This window comes from Channa argus, chromosome 22 (assembly GCF_033026475.1).
Source record: "Channa argus isolate prfri chromosome 22, Channa argus male v1.0, whole genome shotgun sequence".
NCBI classification, from domain to species: domain Eukaryota; kingdom Metazoa; phylum Chordata; class Actinopteri; order Anabantiformes; family Channidae; genus Channa; species Channa argus.
This window is the reverse complement of record NC_090218.1, coordinates 10,599,423-10,623,386: the sequence shown is the minus strand read 5'-3', so window position 1 is coordinate 10,623,386 and position 23,964 is coordinate 10,599,423. Positions and strand designations below refer to the sequence as shown.

The 23,964-nt window shown below is 41.9% G+C and overlaps 5 protein-coding genes across 7 annotated transcripts; 4 read left to right on the top strand and 1 right to left on the bottom strand.

The window, feature by feature from the left end:
• Nucleotides 1-997: 997 nt before the first annotated feature.
• LOC137107691 (uncharacterized) lies at nt 998-4,954 on the top strand. The gene is made up of 2 exons (XM_067491533.1): nt 998-1,233; nt 2,242-4,954. The coding sequence occupies exon 2, from the start codon at nt 2,269-2,271 to the stop codon at nt 4,018-4,020; it is 1,752 nt and encodes a 583-aa protein (XP_067347634.1). The 5' UTR covers nt 998-1,233; nt 2,242-2,268; the 3' UTR covers nt 4,021-4,954.
• A 216-nt stretch (nt 4,955-5,170) lies between these two features.
• LOC137107693 (15-hydroxyprostaglandin dehydrogenase [NAD(+)]-like) lies at nt 5,171-10,723 on the top strand. The gene is made up of 7 exons (XM_067491535.1): nt 5,171-5,431; nt 6,506-6,629; nt 7,638-7,744; nt 7,977-8,073; nt 9,081-9,157; nt 9,890-10,047; nt 10,179-10,723. The coding sequence occupies exons 1-7, from the start codon at nt 5,339-5,341 to the stop codon at nt 10,291-10,293; spliced, it is 771 nt and encodes a 256-aa protein (XP_067347636.1). The 5' UTR covers nt 5,171-5,338; the 3' UTR covers nt 10,294-10,723.
• A 122-nt stretch (nt 10,724-10,845) lies between these two features.
• Nucleotides 10,846-13,386, top strand: LOC137107692 (tripartite motif-containing protein 16-like). The gene has a single exon (XM_067491534.1). The coding sequence runs from the start codon at nt 11,129-11,131 to the stop codon at nt 12,866-12,868; it is 1,740 nt and encodes a 579-aa protein (XP_067347635.1). The 5' UTR covers nt 10,846-11,128; the 3' UTR covers nt 12,869-13,386.
• Nucleotides 13,387-15,061: 1,675 nt separating this feature from the next.
• On the top strand, nt 15,062-16,459 carry LOC137108221 (tripartite motif-containing protein 16-like). Its single transcript, XM_067492584.1, has one exon. It carries the CDS (start codon nt 15,062-15,064, stop codon nt 16,457-16,459), a length of 1,398 nt encoding a protein of 465 aa, XP_067348685.1.
• Nucleotides 16,460-16,997: 538 nt separating this feature from the next.
• c22h5orf24 (chromosome 22 C5orf24 homolog) lies at nt 16,998-23,911 on the bottom strand. Of its 3 annotated transcripts, none has more exons than XM_067491531.1 (2): nt 23,593-23,911; nt 16,998-21,877 (listed from the first exon to the last, which is right to left on the bottom strand). In XM_067491531.1, exon 2 carries the CDS (start codon nt 21,869-21,871, stop codon nt 21,248-21,250), a length of 624 nt encoding a protein of 207 aa, XP_067347632.1. In that variant the 5' UTR covers nt 21,872-21,877; nt 23,593-23,911; the 3' UTR covers nt 16,998-21,247. The 3 variants fall into 3 exon arrangements, with proteins under 3 accessions (XP_067347632.1, XP_067347631.1, XP_067347633.1); XM_067491530.1 differs by having other exon boundaries at nt 16,998-21,874; XM_067491532.1 differs by lacking the exon at nt 23,593-23,911 and adding an exon at nt 22,505-23,562.
• Nucleotides 23,912-23,964: the final 53 nt, after the last annotated feature.

The window sequence follows — 23,964 nt, the reverse complement described above, 5'->3', positions numbered from 1 at the left end:
ATGCTCCTGTAATATGTGTTTAGACACACCTGTGGAAAGTTACATGTTGGGGCAATGTAGTAATCACACTTGCAACCATTTAAAATGGAGGAAAGTGGACTTTTGTGTAGTTTGTTACACTGAGCATGGAGAAAAGTGGGAAGTGTAAACAGGTGTCTATGGATTTGAGAGAAAGATTGTGGAAAAACATGGACAGTCTCAGGGCTACAAGTCCATCTCCAGGGAACTTAATGTTCCTGCGTCCACTGTGCGCAATATCAGCAAGAGGTTTACAGCCCATGGTACTGTAGCTAACCTCCCTGGACGGGGACAGAAGAGCAAATGATGAAAAATTAAAACGAAGGATCGTTTAAATGGTGGATAAAGAAGCATTGCATTTCAGCACTGGTGATGCCTTTGGATCAAAGTATATGTGATGCTCACCAGGGTCCTTTGAGCACCTCATCTTGCCCCACCCAAAGGTCATTACAGACCCCCTTCTGGGCCCCCTTCAGTTTGCCTATAGAGCCAATAGATCTGCAGATGACTCTGTAAACATGGCCCTCCACTTCATCCTCCAGGATCTGCACACAGTGGAGATGATAGTGGATTTCAAGAAAGTTATGAACGTTACATAAAAAGAAATTTGTAGTGTACCATAAATCACTACGGTGTATTACTGTAAGTTACTAAGCAGTGTGGTGTGTACAGGTATTTTTATTGTATTTTCCATATCCTAAGCATAGCTGTTGTATGGTGCATACATTTTTGCCTGAGGTGGGGGCCTGGTGGCTCAGTGGTAGAGCATTGGGTTGGCATACAGAAGGTTTGAAGCCAACCCCACCAGGAGTGGCCCCCTCCAGCCACACTGGGCAGCCTTGACGCCGGTCCCGAGCCCGGAGAAAAACAGGAGTCTTGCAGCAGACGGGGCATCCGGCCTAAAAACACATGCCAGATCAGCATGCGGAACATGCCACATGTCGCTGTGGCGACCCCTGAAGCCGAACGCCGTAGCCATCTAGGGCCCCAATAAGACTCTGTGATCGCTACTGTGTGTATAAAAGTACAGATGATGTCATCAAGACGTCACATAACTGCCTTTGATGTTTACCAGTTGTCAAGGAAACGCTGTTTGTTTTACACTATTGGAGCTGCAAGATACAGCTATTGGAGCTAATGGAAGGACGTGGACTTACAAGGAAGTGGTGGAGAACAACAAGGTAGTACTGGAAAGTTGAGTGTGTCGCTGTGGAGGTATGTATACGATGTGTATGGTGTAGACATTTGTAGATGCACCGTAGTTTGGTTATAGATACGCGGAACATCCGCCGCCCTTTTTCAGATATTTTCCTGTTGAACTTTCCCGTAAAAACAGCTCGTGACAATTCATTTTCTAACAATACACAAGATAATGGGAATAGCCATGAGTTTGGCAGACTTGTTGAATATTAAAATAAGATACCTTTTAGTGCGCACACACCTCATAAAACTGTAAGTGTGTGCTTTTTCAAGAGCGCAGTCACTGCACCTGGAAACAGAACAAATGACAGATCAGACTCTACATCACCAGCCCATTGCTGAAGAAAACATTACCCAAATGCAGCAGGATGAGGTAATTCAAAGAATGGAGCACAGCCAAAGAAACTGACACTGTTGCCCTATAAATAATTAAAGTAGTAAACTAATTATAATCATTATGAATTGCTGTCAGATACAAATTGGACTAATGAACTGACATTTAACAACTATAGGTATTTAGTGTCAAAGACATCAGGAATCGCAGTTTCATATTGAAAGTGTGACTGTAACTTATGCACTAATTTTACCATCCTCAAATCTTTTTCAATGTTACTTTAGTTTAAACAACTCCACAAGTTTTGTGAGCAAGCACGGTTTGAATCTTTACCCACACGTCTGATCACAAGTGATATGAAACTTTAATTCTATACAGTTTGTAAAGTATTTGAGACACAACGAGCTAAAAATGTACTAAAAAAATGTGCTTAGCTATTTACCCAGTGTTCCTTTTGTTTCAAATTGTTGCTCAAAAATATGAAATATTTCAATAAAAGTATAAGTCGTAACTTTAAATAAAACTTGTAATCTTTTGTGTAGCATAAGTTTAATGTGTAATGGCATTGTTGGAGGAAGTTTTACTTTTGCAAAAGTCGTGGTTATAAATATTGCACAGTGTATAACACTATATTAAAAACCTAGTTCCCTTGAAGCTGGCACTGGTAATTTCTCATTCTTTTTTCACAGATCGATGCATCAGTTGTGGAGCGTGAGATGCACAGACATGGTGACACTGAAGAGGATCAGATGACACAGAGCATTTATGCTGATCAGTACCAGGAAAAGGGTTTAGATGTATATGAATGCAATGAGAGAACCTCCAGTGCCCATTCAGCTGTTGTTGAGGTCACTGATCCTACGTCCCTGTCTTATGATTCAGAGGTGTTTGTAGGTGGCTCAGTAAATGCGTCCTCTGCGGGCGAGCTGGACGACACTTTTCCAGTTTGCGTCCTCACAGAGGACCTTTGCACATCGACTCCTGTCTTAGGAGTTCATGTTGGACGCGCTGTCCATACAAGTGGTGATGCTGACTGTGAGCTACTTAATGAAACCCATTGGGTTGAGCCTATTCTGGATTTTGCTCCCACAGAAGACAGTAGTAGTAGTAGATCTTCCACATCCAGTACTGTCATAGGAAGTGAAAATGAACGTGGTGCACACTGCTCAGAGGTGTTTGTAGGTGGCTCAGTAAATGCATCCTCAGCAAGGGAGCCGGAGGACACTTTTCCAGTTTGCCTTCTCCCAGAGGAAGACTTCAGGGTTGCCCTTTGCACGCCCACGGTTGTCGTACAAGATCATGTTGAACCTGCTTTCCGTACAAGTGGTAATGCTGTCTATCAGCTACTTAATGAAACCCATCGGGTTGAGCCTATTCTGGATTTTGCTCCCACAGAAGACATTAGTGGCAGCGGACCTTCCGCATCCAGTACTGTCATAGAAGGGGAAAATGAACATTGTGCAAACAGCGAGCTGATTTTAGTGGAGGTTAAACTTCACAGAGTTACTCTGTTGGAGGAAATGATTAGTCAGTTCAAAGATGAATCCATCCTTAACTACCGTTTACAGTACAGCTTGATCAAGGAGAGGGCCCGGGATGCAGATGGTGTGGCCAGGGATGTGTATGCGGCCTTTTGGGCAGAGTTTCTAGATTGTGCAGCAGAGGGGGCAGAGATGAGAGTACCCTCTCTCTTGGCAAAGTGGCAGGAGGAGGAGTGGAAGGCTGTAGGAAGAATCTTGGCAAAGGGATTTACAGAACAAGGTTACTTTCCATTGCGCCTTGCTCCAGCCTTTACCACAGCCCTGATATTTGGAGAGCACGCTGTTTGCAGTGACTTACTGTTTCAGTCTTTTACGCTGTATTTAAGTCACGGTGAGAAGAAACTCATAAACGCTGCTTTACAACAGGACCTCGACGGCGATGGCCAGGAGGAGTTATTAGAGCTGCTGGATCGACTGGGAGTAAAAACCGTTCCATCACAAGATACCCTCAAAGCCGTCCTCATTCAAGCGGCGCACAAACAAATAATTCAACAGCCAAAGTATGCTCTTGATAACATGTCAGCCGTTGCAGCCCAGTCGCTGAGGACCAGATTAACCACTATAGCAAAAGTACAGACCATGTATGAGGAGAAGAAACCAACTTCCAGAAAAGTCCTGAAGATGATTGAGGCAAGACCCGAGACCCCAGCTGAGAACCGAAGCTTCAGATTTCTACAGCGATACATAGTTGGATTGGACGAGGAGGGTCTTAGAAGAATGCTGAGATTCGTGACAGGGTCCGATATAATCTGTGTTGCTAAAATAACAGTCAAATTTACAACCTTGGACGGACTAGCACGGCGACCAATTGCACACACGTGTGGACCCCTGTTGGCGTTACCCTGCACGTACAACTCCTACCCAGAGCTGTATGTGGAGATGGAGAATGTACTGACCAGCAACTACTATACCATGGATATTGTGTAGTATGGAGATGGACATACAGTACACAGCAGTACATGTTCCGAATGTATCAAAGTCTTTTATCATGTGTTCATTTTTTTTCTTCCAGTATATGAGCAACATACATGTTACGACAGAGGTTTACACGTGTTCTTGGTGTGGCCATTGTTAATTAGATGGGCTGCCAGAAACCAGTCAGCTTTCACTGTGACTTTGTTAAGGTGTCACAGATTTAAGGTTTTAAAGCCTAAAATATTATGTTCCCCAATAAAGGCATCCTAATAATTACAGTGTAGTCCTCTATTACTGGTTGACTCAATTGTCATTTTTTTGGGGGGGGGGGAGGTGCTGAAAACACAATAAGAAGACCTCTATTCTACATCAGCCAGCTCTGGTCATTCTGACTATCAGTTATTTATACCTCTATTTGTAATAATACAACACTGTTCACGTCTTGCAAATAATCTTAATCAGCGTTCACTTTCAGGTAACAGGTGAACATTGTCATTACAGAACATTTACCTAATGACACTATGGGATCAACTCAATCCAATGTTTCAATGCATAGAAAGCAGATATCAGATGATGAACTGTTCAGTGTGGTAACCCTGACGTTTCAGGACATTTCTGTACAATTCAACAACCGGCTAGTTTCTTGAGTTAAAATGATTGTTTGCAAGTACATTACAACACTACGGTTTGAAATTCTGTGTTTAGATTAAGAAGATACATGTTTGGTTGGGAATATAATCACTCAAGCTTTTTAAGCGTTTAAAATTGAAAGTTATGATAATCCCATTTGTTATACAATTAAGTCAATGGAGCTTTTGTAAATTGGCTACTTTTATAATTGTTAACTTGCCAAAAGTCCAACACATTTCCTTTCAGTAATGTAGCACTGGCCGGCGACATTTTTGAGTTCAAAGTATCTCAAAGGTGCTTGGGAACTGTGGTTAGTCATCACATATTTTTGCTTAAATGCTTGATGTTGAAAACATGAGCAAAAATTCTCTGTGCTTTTGGACTCTGACTTCAGGGTCGCCACAGTGGACCATTTGTCCTCATGTTGATTTTGGCCCAGTTCTGCGGTTACGTAAGACTGCAGTATACTACAGAATCCACAAAGGAGCAAGGTTTCCCTCGTATTGCATTTCATTTGATTACCATATCTTTTACTTATTACATTCCTCCGCTCCCTCGTTTGTGCGAGCTTGTCCTCACACGCCTTTGTGAGATTGTGTGTCAGATTACAAACACATTAACTTCTTTTCAGAGAAGATTTTCCTGTTATCTGCAGGGATCCTCCAGCTGACATCCTCCTGTCCTCTTACTGAGAGCTGAGATGGCTTTAAGCGGGAAAATTGCAGTGGTGACTGGAGCAGCAATGGGAATAGGAAAAGCGATAACTGAGATACTTCTACAAAACGGTGCCACGGTAAAAGTTGCATGTTACACTGCAGTACAATGGTTATGTGATTCTGTGAGAAGCAGCATTGGTTCACTGTGCACGTTTTTGCTGTACGAGAATGCAAACACCCTCTGTGCATGGTTTTGAAAAGTGGGTGAAAAGAAAAGCCAGCTAGCTACACACACACACACACACACACATTTATAGTTAGTTTCTGTCTAAAGCCCTGAATCAATATGAGGTAATTGTGTTGAAAATGGTTCAATGTTTTGAAGCATGTCACACAAATGGCGGCATCTGCTGGTCATATGTTGGTATTACACGTTGACAGGTGAAATCATGTAACAATTTATCAGAAGATGTTTTAATGCTGCGAGTGTTGTGATTTTGTTCAACAAAGTCTGTAAAATAAAATCTGATCAATTTGAAATACTATGCAACTATGAATCACACCTTTTTGATACGAGTGTGACGTAATTGAGCGTCATTAAGGGCGTTCATGTGATTCATGTGAAGTCACATGCTGCCCACTGCGTAAACCGGACCATCCAGGTAAACCGGACATCTGTTGGATGGTCCGGTTTACCTGGAGTTGGCGTGTGTGAGGTGTGGTAACGACGGCAAAGAAGAATCTAGATGAATCTACATTTTTCTAATTCCACGGCTGCAAGGATGACGTTAAACTAAAAAGGGTCAAATATTCGGGATTGTTACGTTTTCACGGGTCGATAGTAGACACAAATATGATTAAAAGATTTCCATTTTTAACACATTTAACAGCCCAGAATAAAGCTGCGCCTCAACAACAAGGCACCAATTTAATGCTGCAAAAAAAAAAAAAAAGTTTACTAAGCCTCTGCTAATAAATTGGAAGCGTTTCTAGTTTTTTGTCCACCGCCTTTAAATCAATGAGGTTCAACAGCATCACAAAGTACAGCTTCCAAAGCAGTGATTACACTGATTAAACTCTCAGGGGGTATAAAGTTTATACCCCTCACAGAGGTGGGAATTCTTTTAAGACTGGTTGGTTTCATTCATTTCATGTTCAGTTCATTTTAAACTGATGAACTGTGTATATCTGCTGCTCTTTCACCTGTACAGGTAGCTCTCTTGGATGTGAATGAACCTGCAGCAAAGGCTTTAATGGATGAGCTCCAAAACAAGAATGAGAAAGACAGAGCTTTGTTCCTGAAGTGTGACGTTGAGTCAGAGGAGCAGATCCAAGGTAAAAAAAATAAATAAAAAAGAAACCACACACACTCACACACACACTCCTTTTTGTGTTTGTGAAAAGATGCAGTAAGCAGTTGTACAAAGAAATTAATTCTTAAGTGGCATGTTTAAATAATTCTAGAGAATTTGGGACATGCAGCACTTTTCCTGCACTTTAAACAGACTTCACAATTGGTCCAGACATGTTCCTTACTTCAGACAAGGAAAACACGCTTGTTTGACTAAAGATTTAAGATCATTCGATCCATCGAATTTGCCCTCGAACAGAACCTTTTATGGTTGAATATGAAAGAACACGAAGGTGAACTTGCATGAGGTTCATTCCCTCCTTCGAGCCTCTTACATCTGCACATTTGGTAGAAAGGCCGAGAGCGAGCTGATGAACCAGGAAAACACCAAGATCTGAGCCAGGCGAGTAAATAAAAGTTCCTTCAAACTGTCGCCTCATGGCTGTGCAGGTCAGGCACATCACTTTTTCTACTAAAAGGTGCCTCAATACAAATATGCTAATGAGCAAGTTTGTTGTTTAAATATATATACAACCCGAAATGGAAATATTAATAAAAATTAGGCTCCTTTTCCTGACAAGTTAGCTGGCCCTCTCTTGTTGTATCTGTTTCCATAGCAACACTGGTTGAAACTGGAAACTTAATTTGAAAGCTAAGTTGCAGTGGTCGGCCATGTGTTTTCTTAAGTTTTCAACTCTTCTAACACCAATGAGCAGACTTCCTGTGTCAGGTGATGATGAAGGCGTGAAAGTTGTACAAAGCCGAGATGGTTGACTGGCTGATGGGAGCCAGGTGAGTGTGTGGCGAAGTAACTGAGGAAGAGAGAAAGGGTTTATGTTGGCAGGGAGAAGAAATAAAGGGAGACAAACCAATCGATTAGGAGCTGAGACAGGAACTGTGACACTGGAGCAGTGAAGGTTTCTCAATTTTGTGTGAAAATGATCAAAACCTTTGGGAATTAATTACTAACATTCTTTTCCCCCATTGTCAAGCTGCATTTCAGAAAACTATAGAAACCTTTGGAAGAGTTGACATCCTGTGCAACAATGCCGGCATCGTAGATGAGACAAACTGGAAGAAAACCATCTCCATAAACCTGGTAAGGAGTAGAAATGGCAACATATGCCTGCATCTGTTTGTGAGTAAGTCTGGCTTCAACCTGGCTGCACCACTCACACAAAACTACACGTCAAAAGTTTATTTTTGCAGTATTTTAGCTCCTTTTACCACCAAGTCTCATTCAATACATGATGTTTAACCGCACGATGTTATGGTTCAAAAACATTCCTGCTGCCACAAATGTCACCAGAATAAACCATGTATTGTTGTAGGAGGCTGTTATTAGTGGGACTTACCTGGCTCTGGAGCATATGAACAAGATGACTGGAGGTCAAGGGGGGGTCATCGTCAACACAGCATCAATGACAGGTAACATCCAATAACTAATGCTTAGTAACATTCTAAAACCATAAAACAAACTGTAAAAACAGTAAATCATATACAAAAGGTTTAAGACGTTCCTAGTTTTAAGCAGTAGCAATATGAAAACGTGGACTTTTTCTAATGCTGACAAGAAGATTTAAATACCATTTTATTAAATGAAACATAGAAAAGTTAACAGCAAAACAATTAAAAGAGAAAAAACGAAACATGTAGATGTCAGATAGTTTAACTACTAAACCACTTCCATCATGACCAGCTGTTTTTTTTGTTGTTGTTGTAGGTTTTTTTAGATTCATAGTAATATTTCTTACTTCATGTAATTGTGGTGGTACAAACTAGTTTACAAGTATTGTTCTAAATATACCTAAAATATACACCTAATATACATTTGCAAATAAATTGTTAAACCCGCATTGAATTTCATTAATTCATTCCAATTTTCAAATAGTAAAGAAAGATTGTAAAATGCTTATATACTTATATACTTAAAACTTATATACATTTCTGTAAATCATGAACTTTTTGAGTGGAAATCACTGAATAAAGAAACCACTAAGCATCTATAGACTAAGTCAGGATTAATCTGATGAAATAAAATTTCCCATGAGATATATGCTATTTCATAGACTTAGTCTTAGACGTAGTAACTACTACTACTACGTAAATGACGTATCTATCATCAGCTCCTTTTACACAAAGCAGCAAACATAAATGAACGTGCCTCTTAGAAGAAGAGAACAAAACAGACCTCTTTACTTACATAAGATGCCTACTTGGTGCAAAAAGCATCATTTGTTTTGCGAGGAATTCACCACCACCTAAAGACCCAGTATTTAACCCTAACTCTGAAGGATCTACACCATATCCAGCCTCAAATGAATTTAAAGAATAGAGTTTAGAATTGGATGCAATAGCAATGATTCCTTCTGACAGCTTAGCACAGGCCTCAACATGATTAGAGAATATTTACTGACTCGACCCGCATCCTTTAGGTGTGTATCCTGTGCAGGGCTGTCCTGTTTACACAGCCACCAAGCACGGAGTGGTCGGCTTCACGCGAGCCATGGCGGTAAGAAATTCCAAGTAGATGGTATAATATCTGTGTACGTTGAAGAGCGAGTACAGACAATGTGCGGTACCTGTGCAGCGTAAACTAGGGAGGACACAAAGTAATGTTCAGGGGACGTCGCTGCTCTGCAGCTGCACTGCAACATAGAGTATGTGCAGGAGAAGTATTCCATCTAAAAAACATGCGAAGCAGCTTGTCATTCTTCTAAAAAGTTGTACAATTACCAAATCCAGCTGTTTTAGCTGCTTGTGCTTGCAGGATTTTACTAATGAACTAGTAGCATCGCTGCTCCCCAACACCTCTAAAGTCTCTCTTTAAAGGGCGGCTTCACAAATTTTCCACCTGCTCTCTATGGCTTTAGTTTAGGGTGTAAATGGAATTTAATGACTGACTTCACTATATCCGAATATTTCTTTGCTTCTAGTTGAAAAGTAGTTGATATTTTAATATAGGGAAGTCAGAGGGAAATTTAATGGCACTTATTTACATGTAGTACCCAAACTAGAACCAGAGGACGCAAGTTCAAAACCAGTCTTTTAACCTTGTTGGCTCTGATTAACATGCTCTGATTAACTATAGTCAACCTTCCCATGGCAGCAAGATTAGCAGGTAAAGAAAGTTGCTTTTAGCATTTAAACATCAAGCAGGTTTAAAGTGAAATTACCTTGTTTTGAGTCTGCGGTTTTACATGAACATCTAAAACCTAATCTGTGTGTGTGTGTCTCGTATTAGATCAACTCTACTGCATCAGGATACGGTATACGGCTCAATGCCATCTGCCCGGGTCCCGTCAAAACTGAGCTCCTCAACAACTCCAGCCTCAAACTGGGACAGTTTTCCCCCCTGCAACAGTCAGCCAATCAGATACTAGAAGTAATGGGAATATTAAGGTTAGTGCTTTTGTTAAAGTCAACTAAAAAGCTATTTAATCTGCGACATGTTGCTAAACGGAATGTGTGTGTGTGTTATTCTGTGTGAGCCGATGTTCTCTGATGTCTTTTTCTTGATCTTTTTCCCACAGCGCGTCTGATGTAGCTGAGGCCGTGCTCGAGCTGGTGACGGACGAGACGAAGAACGGAGAGGCTCTCGTGATTCTTGGCAAAGGGAAGCATTTCGTCGCTTTTCCTTCAATGTAGTAGCTGCTGGCTGTGAGGAACCATTGCATAGCACCAGCCCCAGCGGGGAATTCTACAGCTGCAGTGCTTCAATGTGCAAAGATAGACAAAAAAAAGTACAAAGGTGTTTAAACTCCTTGGGCATCATTAATGCGCTTCGTCTGCTGGATTTTATTCATTTGTGACTAGTGCTGCAGCATTATTTGAGCTTTTGGTGCTACAGTAAATGTGAAGCAGTGTTTCCTCACACACAGCAAGGACGACTGCAACATGTGGAGGATTCCCACAACTGGATTTAAAGTCCAAATATGGTGTCGCAGTTTAACTGCTGTGCATTATTATAAAGGCCGGTTTATTAATATCTGCTTATTTTCTTTTTTAATTGTGCGATATTCTGCATGTAATATTACTGATCCTGGTTCGTGGATAATAAATATATTAATATCTTGCAGCTGTTTATGTGTTTCTCTGTTTGGTTTACATCACATCAAATTGGGGAAATAGGACTTATTACTGTAACATGAATTTACACTTTTGCCTTTTAGGTTTTAAGCATGTAGTCGTCCAAACTTACACCGACCGTGTTTTCCTTTAGCAGTGAGTTATTTCTGGGTCTTGCATAAGTTAGAGTGAAACTATACTGTACCTGTAATATAGTATTCCCTCACCAATCCCCACCCCCTGCTCCTCCTCTTACACCTGAGTCCATGCCCCGCCCACCCTTTCTCACAGATCTACAAGTTTGCAGATGTTGTAAACACCATGTGCTGAAATGCAAGAACAGACAAGCAGATATGCTGCAGATCAATGAATAAAGATCCAGGAAACTAGTTCAGCTTTTATTTTTTCTGTCGAAATGAAACTTAGTGACAGTCACTACACAACATACAGAGGAGAAATGGCTCATCAAGGGATTCAGCATCGCCAGGAAAAACTGAGCTGCTCGATCTGTCTGGATCTTCTAAAGGTTCCGGTGACGATTCCCTGTGGGCACAACTACTGCATGAGCTGTATTCAAAACTACTGGGATAGTGATAATAGTCAGACAACACACAGCTGCCCTCAGTGTAGGAAGGACTTCACACCGAGGCCTGCACTGGTGAAAAACACCATGTTAGCAGACTTGGTAGAAGACCTGAAGAAACTTGGACTTCAAGCTGCGTCATCTGATCTGGCTGGACCTGAAGATGTGGCTTGTGATTTATGCACTGGGAGGAAAGCCATCAAGTCCTGTTTGGTGTGTCTGGCTTCGTACTGTGGGCAGCACCTGCAGCCTCACTACGACATAGCCCCGTTAAAGAAACACAAGCTGGTCGAAGCCACTTCAAAGCTTCAGGAGAACATCTGCCCTCATCATGACGAGGTGATGAAGATTTTCTGCCGCACTGATCAGCAGTGCATCTGCTATCTCTGCTCCATGGATGAACATAAAGGTCATGACATGGTCTCAACTGCAGCTGAAAGAGCTGTGAAGCAGACAGAGCTTGGGGTAAGGCAGCAAATTATCCAACAGGGAATCCAGCACATAGAGAAAGAAGTCAAGGTTCTTCAGGAGAAGGTGGAGGCTATCAACTGTTCTGCTGATAAAGCTGTGAAAGACAGTGAGGAGATATTCACTGGCTTGATCACTGTGATTAAGAAAAAAAGCCTTGAAGTGAACCAGCAGATCAGATCCCAACAAGAAACTGATGTGACTCTTGTGAAAGAACTTGAGAAGAAGCTGCAGCAGGAGATATCTGAGCTGAAGAAGAAAGGCATGGAGCTGGAGCAGATCTCACACACAGAGGATCACCTCAATTTTCTGGCCAACTACTCTTCTTTGTCACATCCGAGTCCCTCCACAGACTTACCCAGCGTCAATCTACAGTCTCAGAAGTATTTTGAGGAGGCTATCGCAGCCTTGTCGAAGCCCAGAGAAAAACTGCTGGCTGTTCTGAACGAGGACTGGGGAAAGAGCTCAGAGAAAATTACTGGAGAGGAGATTTCACCACAGCAACAGCCGGAGCCCAAAACCAGAAATGAGTTCTTGAAATGGGCTCGTCAAATCACACTGGATCCGGTCACTGCCAACGTGTTTTTGTTGCTGTCTAAGAATAACAGAAAGGCAACACTAATGGGAGAAGAACAGCAGCAGGTGTTCTGGATCTACCCACAACCGTTCTCTGTTAATCTGGTGCACCCAGAACAGTTTGTTAAATGGTGGCAGGTTCTGAGCTTGGACGGTCTAACTGGTCGCTGTTACTGGGAAGTGAAGTGGCGTGGAAAAGTGTTAATAGCAGTTGCTTACAGAGATATTAGCAGAACAGGGAACAGGAGAGATTGTGGATTTGGAAACAATGTCAAATCTTGGGCATTAGAGTGCTGTGACGATGGTTATACATTCAGACACAACAACGTCTCCACGCCGGTCACAGGTCCACACTCAGCCAGGATAGGAGTGTACCTGGATCACACTGCAGGTACTTTGTCTTTCTACAGCATCTCTGGAACCTGGACTCTCCTCTTCAGAGTCCAGACCAGGTTCACTCAGCCAGTCTATCCTGGATTTTGGTTTCCAGATACTGCAGGAGACAATGCTGAGTTCTGTGAGCTCTAGTAGACAAAGAGTTTTACAGCAGGTGTAGGTGATCTGTGGTGCTACACTGTAAAATATAACATGTCGATTCAGCTTAAGAATTTCCCTTAAGTCAAAAAGTGAAATCAATTTTAACTTAAAAGTCTTAATTATTGTTCCTTTTTATTTGCTTTTATTTAACCCTGTTGATACTTGATTACACATTTTTTCTAGCTGCCTTTTTGTGAATTGCTGCCTCCCACTGGTTAAGTGGTGTCATTGCCTCATTTGTTGCTACTGTACTTGATAGTTATAAGTTAACTGTGAATTGATGAAAACTAGTAAGAAGTGCATATTGTTAATAAGTGAATAAAGTTAAGAACATACAATAAGTTAGGACAACCAAGCAAGTTGAAGACTGCAGAAGTCTATTATGTCAATACCTACAAAATGTAAAATTTGGGTTTTTGGTTTTTACTTTGAAAAATAACCATCTGCCAAATGAATGAAGAATTAACATGCAGCTGTGCTAAACTTTAATAAACGTCACAGAAAAAGTAGTTTCATGATTTGTTGTGTGTTTGCATCATTTTAAATCTAACCTGTTCTTATTGTTTTAGCTATTCTTTGAAAACTTAGCTATTTTACAGGAAAAGGTTTATGACACAAATACAGACGGTTTAACGTTTACATTTATTACACAACATATGAACATTCCACAACTATCACGCAGGAATAAATGGGGAATAAACAAAGCTCTATAGAAGCTTTATCAGTCACACAGTAGGAATAACTGGGCTACATGTTCCCAAAGACACTCAAAATGTCCGGTGATGGTTTGTAAGTCATCATCTACAAACAATGTGCTGAATTAATTCTGACCATATGACACAAAAATATTATCTGTGTCAGTCACCACTGATATAAGTTATATTACGCCTAAAAATAAAATAGATAATCCACAATTTCAGTACAATTTCCAAATGTCCGTTCTCTAAAAGATTGTTTTGGTCAAGGTTTAACATCTTATCCATATATTTAGAAACATACATCCGAACTCAGAGCTACAGAGGGAAACGGACTCTCGCAGATTATGAAGGTGGTTCTGACATTATATCCGGAAAATACAGGTCATTCAGAAAGTTTATAGACCCCCTCCCCTTTTATGATTTTGTTATGCTGCAGCCTGATACTGCAGTTGTTCAAATTCCTTTTTCTCTCCTTAATGTACACTCAGTGCCCCATAAGGAGAACGTGAGAACTGAATTTTGGAAAAGTATGTAAATTCATTAAACAGAAAAACTGAAATATCACGTTGGTTTAAGTATTCACAGCCTTTGCAACAAACTTAGCTCAGGTGCCTCCCATTTCTCTTTATTGTTGCTGAGATGTTTTTACACCTTAATTGGAGTCCACCTGTGCTAAATTACAGGGATTGGACATGATTTACCATTTGGAAAGGCACACACCTCTCTGTAGAAGGCCTCACAGCTGAAAATGCAGACTGCATCAGAACAAAGGCCATGGCATCATCATGCTGTGGGGGTGGTTTTCAGCAGTAGTGACTGGGAGACTCCTCAGGGTTGAGTAATAGCTGAATGGAGTAAAGTTCTCTCCACCTCTCTCCACCCATCAATACACTGTCATCAGTTCAAGGTCTTCAGTTTTTACCATTTTGAACAGGATAGGAAGACAAATATCATAGATATAACTGCAAAGCTGCTGTTATGAAGAACAACGTCTCGTTTAAGTTCTTTCCAATGTGAGTCATTGCACAAGATGACAACTCCACCAATCCCCACCCCCTGCTCCTCCTCTTACAGCTGAGTCCATGCCCCTCCCACCCTTTCTCAAAGATCTACAAGTTTGCAGATGGTGTAAACACCATGTGCTGAAATGCAAGAACAGATAAGCAGATATGCTGCAGATCAATGAGTAAACATCCAGGAAACTAGTTCAGCTTTTATCTGTTCAGTGGAAACGAAACTTAGTGACAGTCACTACATAACACACAGAGGAGAAATGGCTCATCAAGGGATTCAGCTGGACCAGGAAAAACTGAGCTGCTCGATCTGTCTGGATCTTCTAAAGGATCCGGTGACGATTCCCTGTGGGCACAACTACTGCATGAGCTGTATTCAAAACTACTGGGATAGTGATAATAGTCAGACAACACACAGCTGCCCTCAGTGTAGGAAGGACTTCACACCGAGGCCTGCACTGGTGAAAAACACCATGTTAGCAGACTTGGTAGACGACCTGAAGAATCTTGGACTTCAAGCTGCGTCATCTTATCTGGCTGGACCTGAAGATGTGGCTTGTGATTTCTGCACTGGGAGGAAAGCCATCAAGTCCTGTTTGGTGTGTCTGGCTTCGTACTGTGGGCAGCACCTGCAGCCTCACTACGACATAGCCCCGTTAAAGAAACACAAGCTGGTCGAGGCCACTTCAAATCTGGACGTAAGTGACCCCAAAGGCCATAATGCAGGCCCAGTAGGGACACAAAGAAATGTGAGGCAGAGGAAGCTCGGGGGTAAGCTCGGGGTAAGTCAAAAGATCCAACAGAGAATCCAGGACAGAGAGAACGAAGTCAAGGTTCTTCAGGAGAAGGTGGAGGCTATCAACTGTTCTGCTGATAAAGCTGTGAAAGACAGTGAGGAGATATTCACTGGCTTGATGTGTCAGCTTGATATGAAACGCTTTACAGTGATCCAGCAGATCAGATCCAAGCAGAAAATTGAAGTAAGCCATGTGAGAGACTGTGAAAAGAAGCTGCAGCAAGAGATATCTGAGCTAAGGAGGAAAGCCAAGGAGCTGGAGCATCTCTCACACTCAGAGGATCACCTCCATTTTCTAGATTACTACCCCCCTCTGCCACCTCAGTGTGCATCCACACAGCTTCAGTCTCAGCAGTATTTTGAGGACGTTATCGCAGCCGTGTCGAAGGCCAGAGATCAACTGCAGGCTTATCTGAACGATGACTGGGGAAAGAGCTCACAGAAAAGTAAAAGACAGGAGGTTTTACCACAGCAACAGCCGGAGCCCAAAACCAGATCTGAGTTCAGGAAATGGGCTCGTCAAATCACACTGGATCCGGTCACCGCCAACGTGTTTTTGTTGCTGTCTAAGAATAACAGAAAGGCAACACTAATGGGAGAAGAACAGCAGCAGGTGTTCTGGATCTACCCACAACCGTTCTCTGTTAATCTGGTGCACCCAGAACAGTTTGTTAAATGGTGGCAGGTTCTGAGCTTGGACGGTCTAACTGGTCGCTGTTACTGGGAAGTGAAGTGGCGTGGAAAAGTGTTAATAGCAGTTGCTTACAGAGATATTAGCAGAACAGGGAACAGGAGAGATTGTGGATTTGGAAACAATGTCAAATCTTGGGCATTAGACTGCTGTGACGATGGTTATACATTCAGACACAACAACGTCTCCACGCCGGTCACAGGTCCACACTCAGCCAGGATAGGAGTGTACCTGGATCACACTGCAGGTACTTTGTCTTTCTACAGCATCTCTGGAACCTGGACTCTCCTCTTCAGAGTCCAGACCAGGTTCACTCAGCCAGTCTATCCTGGATTTTGGTTTCCAGATACTGCTGGAGACAATGCTGAGTTCTGTGAGCTCTAGTAGACAAAGAGTTTTACAGCAGGTGTAGTTGATCTGTGGTGCTACACTGTAAAATATAACATGTCGATTCAGCTTAAGAGTTTCCCTTAAGTCAAAAAGTAAAATAACATAAATGTCTTAATTAATGTTCCTTTATATTTGCTTCACAGAGATTAACCTCTTGTTGGATGCTTTACATGTACTGGGGCTAAACCTTAAGAAACTTGTACCATTTATTGTTTACTTTTTTTTAATAACTTTAATGCTGCGAGTACATTTATTTTTATGCTCTTTGAATGTAAACATCGCAGAACAATTCACTCTTTTGATGTTTGTGTTTGCGTCAACATCATTTTAAATCTAACCTGATTTCACTGTTTGTTTAAAAATATACAAATAAATAAATATATCATTTTTAAGTCGACATTTGCAAACTGCTGTTCTTTGATTGTTTCAAATTTAACCTCAAATATTTTAAAAAAGGGGATTGTTTCAGCTATTCTTTGAAAACGTAGCTATTGTACAGGAAAAGGTTTTTGAAAACACCGACGGACATACAGACGGTTTAACTTATATTTATTACACAACTTTTGGACAGTCCACAACAATCATGCAGGAATAAAATGAGAAATATACAAAGGTGTATAGAGGCTTTGCCAGTCACAGTAGGAATAACTGGGCTTCACATATTCTCAAAAACATTCAAAATGTGAGGTAATGGTTTCAAAATCATCATCTACAATGTGTTGAATTAAGTCTGAAAAAAGGAAAATATTATTATATGTGAGAGTCTGGACTGATTTAACTTTTATTACGCCTAAAAATGACCGAAATGTCAATAAAATAGGTACTTTCATAATCCTTTATCTGCTTATAGCTTCTGTGATGGTTCCAAATGTTAGTACTTTCCATTAACCTAACAAAATGCGGATGTTATCCATTTATTTAAGGACAAACTTCAAAACTCCCGAGTTACAGAGTGAAACAGATTCTCACATAGTATCATGGTGCTCTGAGGTCATACCTGTCATCAGTTCCAGGTCTTTGGACCAAATGTTGCCAAATGTTGGAGATAACATGACAAAAGCGTTTGTTGTGGAGAATGTGGTTCTGCTTGAATTCTTTCCATAATCCTGTCGAAACCTCAGTTGAACACACCCGTCCATAATCCAAGGCAAATTTAACATCACGAATGATTTTAACTCATTTCGATGTCGTGGCAAGAGGTTTTGGACAGTGTGGCGAAATGTGGCAGCATCTGAGTGTTAGAAAAACATAACCCAAAGGTTTTACAGCACAGGTGTGACTCCTCCCACCTTTAGAAGCCATTTAGAAGATGGAGGAAATGATTTCTTTTTTTTGTTTTATACATGCAATAGAACGTTGGACATGACACAGAAGTGGCACAGGTGATGTAAATAACATTAACAGTCTGTTCAGGTTTCCCAGCAGCCATATGACAGTGTGACAGTGATCCAGGACCCTGAAACTGGAAGCAACCGTTAAGTTTGTTATTTCCACCTGTGCTTTTCCGCAACCGACATGTCAAAATGTCTCCCTGTCTGCTGTAGCTACCAGCGCATCCTGTCAACGTGTTCCTGCCATTAGACTCTAGCTTACAGTGTGCATCTCAAACCTATAAAACAAAACAGGTACAAATGAAACGGAGACAGCCAGAAACCTCCACAACGTTATATATCAAACATGGCTACATAAGAACTGTATGTAAAAAGGGAACATTTAACTTTAGTGTGATAGCGGCCTCCAGTGCTTTTTCAAGTACATTTTACACAGTAATTTTCATGCTGTTTTTCTTTTCTAAAATGGTGGAATATTTTAAATCAAACTGCATAAAAGCCCACAGTTAGACAACATGATATTCTTTGGTAGAGGAGGGTGGAAACGATGTTCGTATGTGACATTTCAGTGACCTCTCTTAACACTACGCACACGTGATAGAAGGCCCTGTACACAAGTATCAAAATACAACAATAATAAAAAGTGATAGTATCAAAGTCTCCACAGTACAATACATACGACTGATTATTGCACCAAATTTAACATCGTGACATTTTGTCATGAGAGAGCAACTGAGTAAATCTTTCTGTCAGCATTGTTAATTTCCCACTTAGGACTAATACTTGAAACCGAACGTCTACCAGGGCAAGTTGCAAGAATAAACATTTGCCAGCCGAGGTGGTAAATAACCAAGTACATTTACTCAAGTTTTGCACTCAAGTACCGCTTGGAGGAGTATTTCCATTTTATGTTACTTTGACTTTTTCTCCACTAGAGCTATTTGATCATTTGTTACTTTTTGCAGATGTAGGTTCTTTGTGATTTTCTTGACATTTGCTTAACTTTATTTCTCACCTTAGACAGTTGAACAAATCTGGAATTTGTTTAATACTGTTAAATACTTTTGTCTTAGTGGAGGACTTGTACTTATGTACTTATTACTTTTACTTCAGTTAAACATTTGAAGTTGTACTTCACTTGTAGTGAAGTTTCTTTTGCACAAGTATTGAGTTTGTGTATTTCTACCACTCCTGGTTGCAATATACTGTATATAGTGCAGTAAACTAATAAAAATGCTAAATCACTTTATTTCTGCCATAAACCTGTCTGCACAGAATTATCTTAGGACTCGTCAACAAATAAAATTAAATAAAAACTTCCCAAACAGTCAGATCCAAGTGCTTTATGAGGCTGTGGTGATGCATTGATAAAATACTGTATAATATCATCATATCATCAAGAAATCAGACATAATTCGAGATTGCTGAAGGCTGACTTGTCTATTTTACGAGTGCCTGTGCATATTAATCTATGGAAACATCATGAGTCATCAGGCTGATGATTATAAATAAATGAGGCCATAACGGCGAAGCAGTGTAGTCTCTTCAAACACCTGTCGATTGTTCCTCCCTGGAAGTTGTTAAAGACCATGGATGTGATGATATCTCAGACTTCCATCCATTATCTGTAACCACTTATGCTGTTCAGGACCCTATCATAGCTTTCATTGGGCGAGAGGCCGTTTACACCCTGGAAAGGTCTCCAGACTATCTCGGGACCAACACCGACCGACCGGCAATTTAGACTCACCGATTAACCTAACGTGCATGTCCTGGGACTGTGGGAGGGAACTGGACTACCAGCCGGAAACCCACGCGAGCACGGAAGCACGGACGCAAGCAAGGCTGTAAAACATGCGAACTAAAGACAGGAAGGCCGCGGGGATTCGAGCTAGGGACCTTCTAGCTGTGAGGCGGCACGGAAAAAACCACTCCACCACCACTCTGCCCATATCTCGGACAGATTTGGCTTCTTGCTGTGCACTAGCTGCCCCCTCTGTCTGAGCTGTTTCCACCACATTTTCTCCATCTCAGTGTAAAAACAGAGCCAGCAGTGGTGGAACGTCTTCTCGTTAACTGTCTCACTAGAAATTACAAATTAAAACAAAATAAAACCCAATAAATGTTGTCTATGAAGATAAATTGTGTTTTATAAGGGGGCAGATTAAAGCCAATTATACCTTTATTTGCATCTCCTAATTTTTTCCCTTCTCTAGACTAAACCTTGGAACCAAAAAAGGTTCGGTGCGTTTGTTGTACGACATGCGACAGCAGATGGGACACGTTCACAGACTTTGTGTACACTTGAGATTTTTACTGTGAGGCCGAGTTAAACCCTCGTGTCAGACACAAAGCACAAAGTGAGTTATGAAAGGTAGAATTTTGGTACGTCTAGCAGGATTCGTGATCGCGTGTTGGTATCAAAACTTTTTTAAAATGACACGGAGCTCATGGAAAGTGGGAGAAAAAAAAGCCAAAGCTTTCCCTGCAAACTTTTCCATTACTGATGAATGAACAAGCGACACAGTCAAGTCCCACGTTAGCCAATTCTCAGTAGGTTGTAACAAAAGTAGGAGGTGAAAAAATTATGCCTTTTCCAGTTTTAGTTTTACAGCTTCAATGACATTTGCATGCAAACAAAACCGAGACTCTGTGTTTTGTAATATTAACTCGGGATTGGAAAAAGCTGGATTGACTGACTTAAACGTTTTGACTTGTTGTTGGCCTGGATGAAGGTCTGTTGTCGAAGTGCCAATGAGCAAGGCACTTGACCCCAACTCGCTCAAAAGAAAGATTTGAATCCAGAGTGTGATGCCTCACTTTTTCAGAATGTGACACAGGTAAAAAATAAACAAATAAAAATTGCTGCATGCAGCATTTTGGTTTTTGAAATTAGAAAACCACATTTCCAGCAAACTCACTTTTTCCCCTCAATCATCTCGTTTGTTTGGGTCGGTGTTAAGGGGCATAAAGCTGAGCAGATACAAATGACACTCAAACTGCAGCCTTGCAGATTTCACCCAACTCTGGCCACCGGTGCTCTCAAAATGGCCTCCATTGTTTCCACAGTTAAAAGACGCTGAAATGAATGTTTCACTTATTGGATGGTGGTAAAATGCTACACATTGCACACAAAAGAAATAAACTTGTGATGAACTACCACTACAGTTGTTGTCGTGCGAAAAAAGCTCCATATTCCCGCTTTACTTTTTTTTCCAGATAATGGAAGGTATAGAGAAACCTTTCACACACACTTGATCTCCAGCAGTAGCACTGAAAAACTAACAGTATTATATCAGGTGGCAGGCACACAGATGGCACCAACACAAACGTTAGAAAACCTCCTCCTCTTAGCAGAAACAGCAGAAACATTACAATCCCCCCCCCAGGCAGTAAACCTGCACGCGTGCGTCTCTGATTCCACTGATGGAGGGTGAGCGGGGCCAAGCCTTTACTCATTCGCTGTCTTCTCTTTGCAGGAAGGTTCACAGAGGATTTCTTTATGTGGTGGTGGGTAGGGGAAAGCCGCTCCGCTGCAGGTGCTACCGTAAGCCAGTTTGTTGAGACGAGAGAGGCCTTTGATGCTGCCAGGAGGCCGGCCGGGGCTGACCTTGTACCCCGCTGCTCTGGTTGTACCCAGCGGCCTTCCCGGGCTCGTCTTGAACCCCGCAGCTCTGGTGGTGCCGAGGGGTCGCCCCGTGCTGGTTCTGTATCCAGCTAGCTTCGTGGTTCCCAAAGGCCTTCCGCGTCTCCCTGTCTTCCCAGCAGCCTTGGTCTTCTTCTTCGATTCATCTTGCAATTGATCGGCGCTTTTAACGCCCGGTAATTTTCCAGGTGAGCGCAGGTCACCCCCAAGCACTTCCTGTCTCTGGCACACCATGGGCTTGTGGCTCTGTGCGGGCAAAGCCATGGGCGCCAACGTCATCTGAAGAGACGATGGTGGAGGAGGGGGGTAGAACTTGTTGGACTGGGAGGTGCACAGGTTAAAGTGGGCGGCAGGGTGGTGGCCGTCCTCTGCGAGGCACGATGGCCTGCTGTTCATGCAGAAGTCACTGCTGGTCACCTGGCGCATCATCGTCTGCTGGGAGTCAGAAATAAGGTGCAAGTGTTTTAACAACACACAAAGACAGTAGGACTCTCATGCAACATCAGGTAAAACCTAAAGGAAACTGAACTAAGGATTTGGAGGAACTACAAAACCTGCTTCATTCTGCAGTAAATATTGATGATGTCCTCATTTTGACACATTTAAAACTTCACCCACTCGCATTTGTTGGGCTTGGAGCAAACAACAAAAGTCTGGGACTTTGCACCATTTAGACTAAAGCAGGGTTCTCGAACTCTGGACATGGAGGACAACAGTCCTACTTGTTTTCCAACAATCCCTGCACTACCGACCTGGATCAGGTGTGTTCAATCCATCAAAAGCTGGAGGATGGGGCTTGTGTAGGGACAGTAGAAAAACAGGTAGGACTGCGGCCTCCAAGGCCCCGGAGTTTGAGACCCCTGGTTCAAAGCAGGTGCTTTGGGACCTTTTCATTCACGGTTTAGGAAACAGTTCTGGGTGAATCTAATGGAAATCTTTAGAACAGCAGCTGAGCAGAAGTGGGGATAGTAACCCCATCGTCCTGCTTTAAGTCATTCTTCAAACTGAAAATTACTATTTGCAAAGACTACAATTAAAACCGAAACCTCACCGTTGTCTCACCTATTGAAGTGAGTTTACTGCCTCACTGCACCTTGCTGAGCTGTGCCCCCTCAGACCGAAGGAAAACATCCCCTGGCACATAACAATTGTACAGTCTTTACAAGAGGGGCGACATTAAACACTTTTCTCGAGCTTCAAGAGACAAAGATGTGATTTAAGCTTTATCTGAAATGTTTTCACAATAACATAAGAAAGAAGACATCTTCTGCACAGATAACATCAGCTAATACCGAGAGGGACCCCATCTTTGTCTGCAACTAGGTTCCCTTGCTGGTTTTAACTGGATTTAAAATAAATATATAATTTTAAGTTTTTCCCGGATTAAAACTACGGGTGCATTAATATGTAAACATTGATGATGTCGCAGCTGATGGAGCTGTGCGAATCGGCATCTACAAAATAAGTAGATGTGCAGAAAATAGACAATAATTCCCAATGACATGTGGGGAACCAGGACTATAAGCCGCTGGAACACTGACATAATCTACAACAATACATCATAATTTATTGGTTGATTACTCATTTGTTGATTATAGAGTATGTACATATGCAAAGTAGCAAAAGCTGTCAAACGGAGTCAATTACAAAGTAGAATAAAGTGCAAGTTGGCTCCTATTCAAGTAAATATACTTATTTTCCACCACTGGCATGTTAGTATAAACTGGCAGTAACTGGGAGACAATAAGCCTTATGTTTGCTACCAACTGAGAGACACAATGCTCATCCTGAAAGCTGCTGCTGAGATTCCTGTCTTCTGTCTGCTGCAGAGGACGCACAGAGGTGTGGACTTTACTATCGCACACAACTCATTCACAAAAAAAAAAAAAAAAACATGCACATGGATTCCGCATCTTTGCATCCACCAGACAAAACCCCCTGTTCTCCACGTCACTTTGCCCCCGTGCAGCAACACAAAACGGCTCCGTTTAGCCTCGCACTGGCCCGATTAGCGATTCGTGCAGAAAACGCTTTAACATTTGGCCCAAATAGCGGAAGAGCGCGCGAATGTCCATTTGGATCGATTGTGTCCGTGTAATGCATCCGAGTACGCGGCCGTGTCAGTAGTATTAGTACTGAGGTTACTGTACCTCGATTGTTCGCAGATGTCGGAGCTGAAAGGGTTAAGGAGAAAAATGATCTTTCATCCCCTCAGAGCGCGACTCGATCCATTTTCCTACAGATTTTCTCAGCACAGGACCTCGGTCAGCTCGTCTTCAGCCTACGCATCCGCTTTGTTCCGCTCTGCACGTTCGTACGACGCCCAGCGCTTCAGATAAACGAGGTTTTCCTTAATCTCTATTTCCCAGCTCCAGAGGTTTGGATAAGAAACGCAGCCATTTTCCATTAAAAATTAATAAGACGGGGAGCGCAGTCTGAGCATGCGCAGAGAGGATTTTCTCCGTCCCCTCCTGAAGCACTTGGACATCTAAACGCTGTTTTCATTAGAAAAAAAAAAAAAG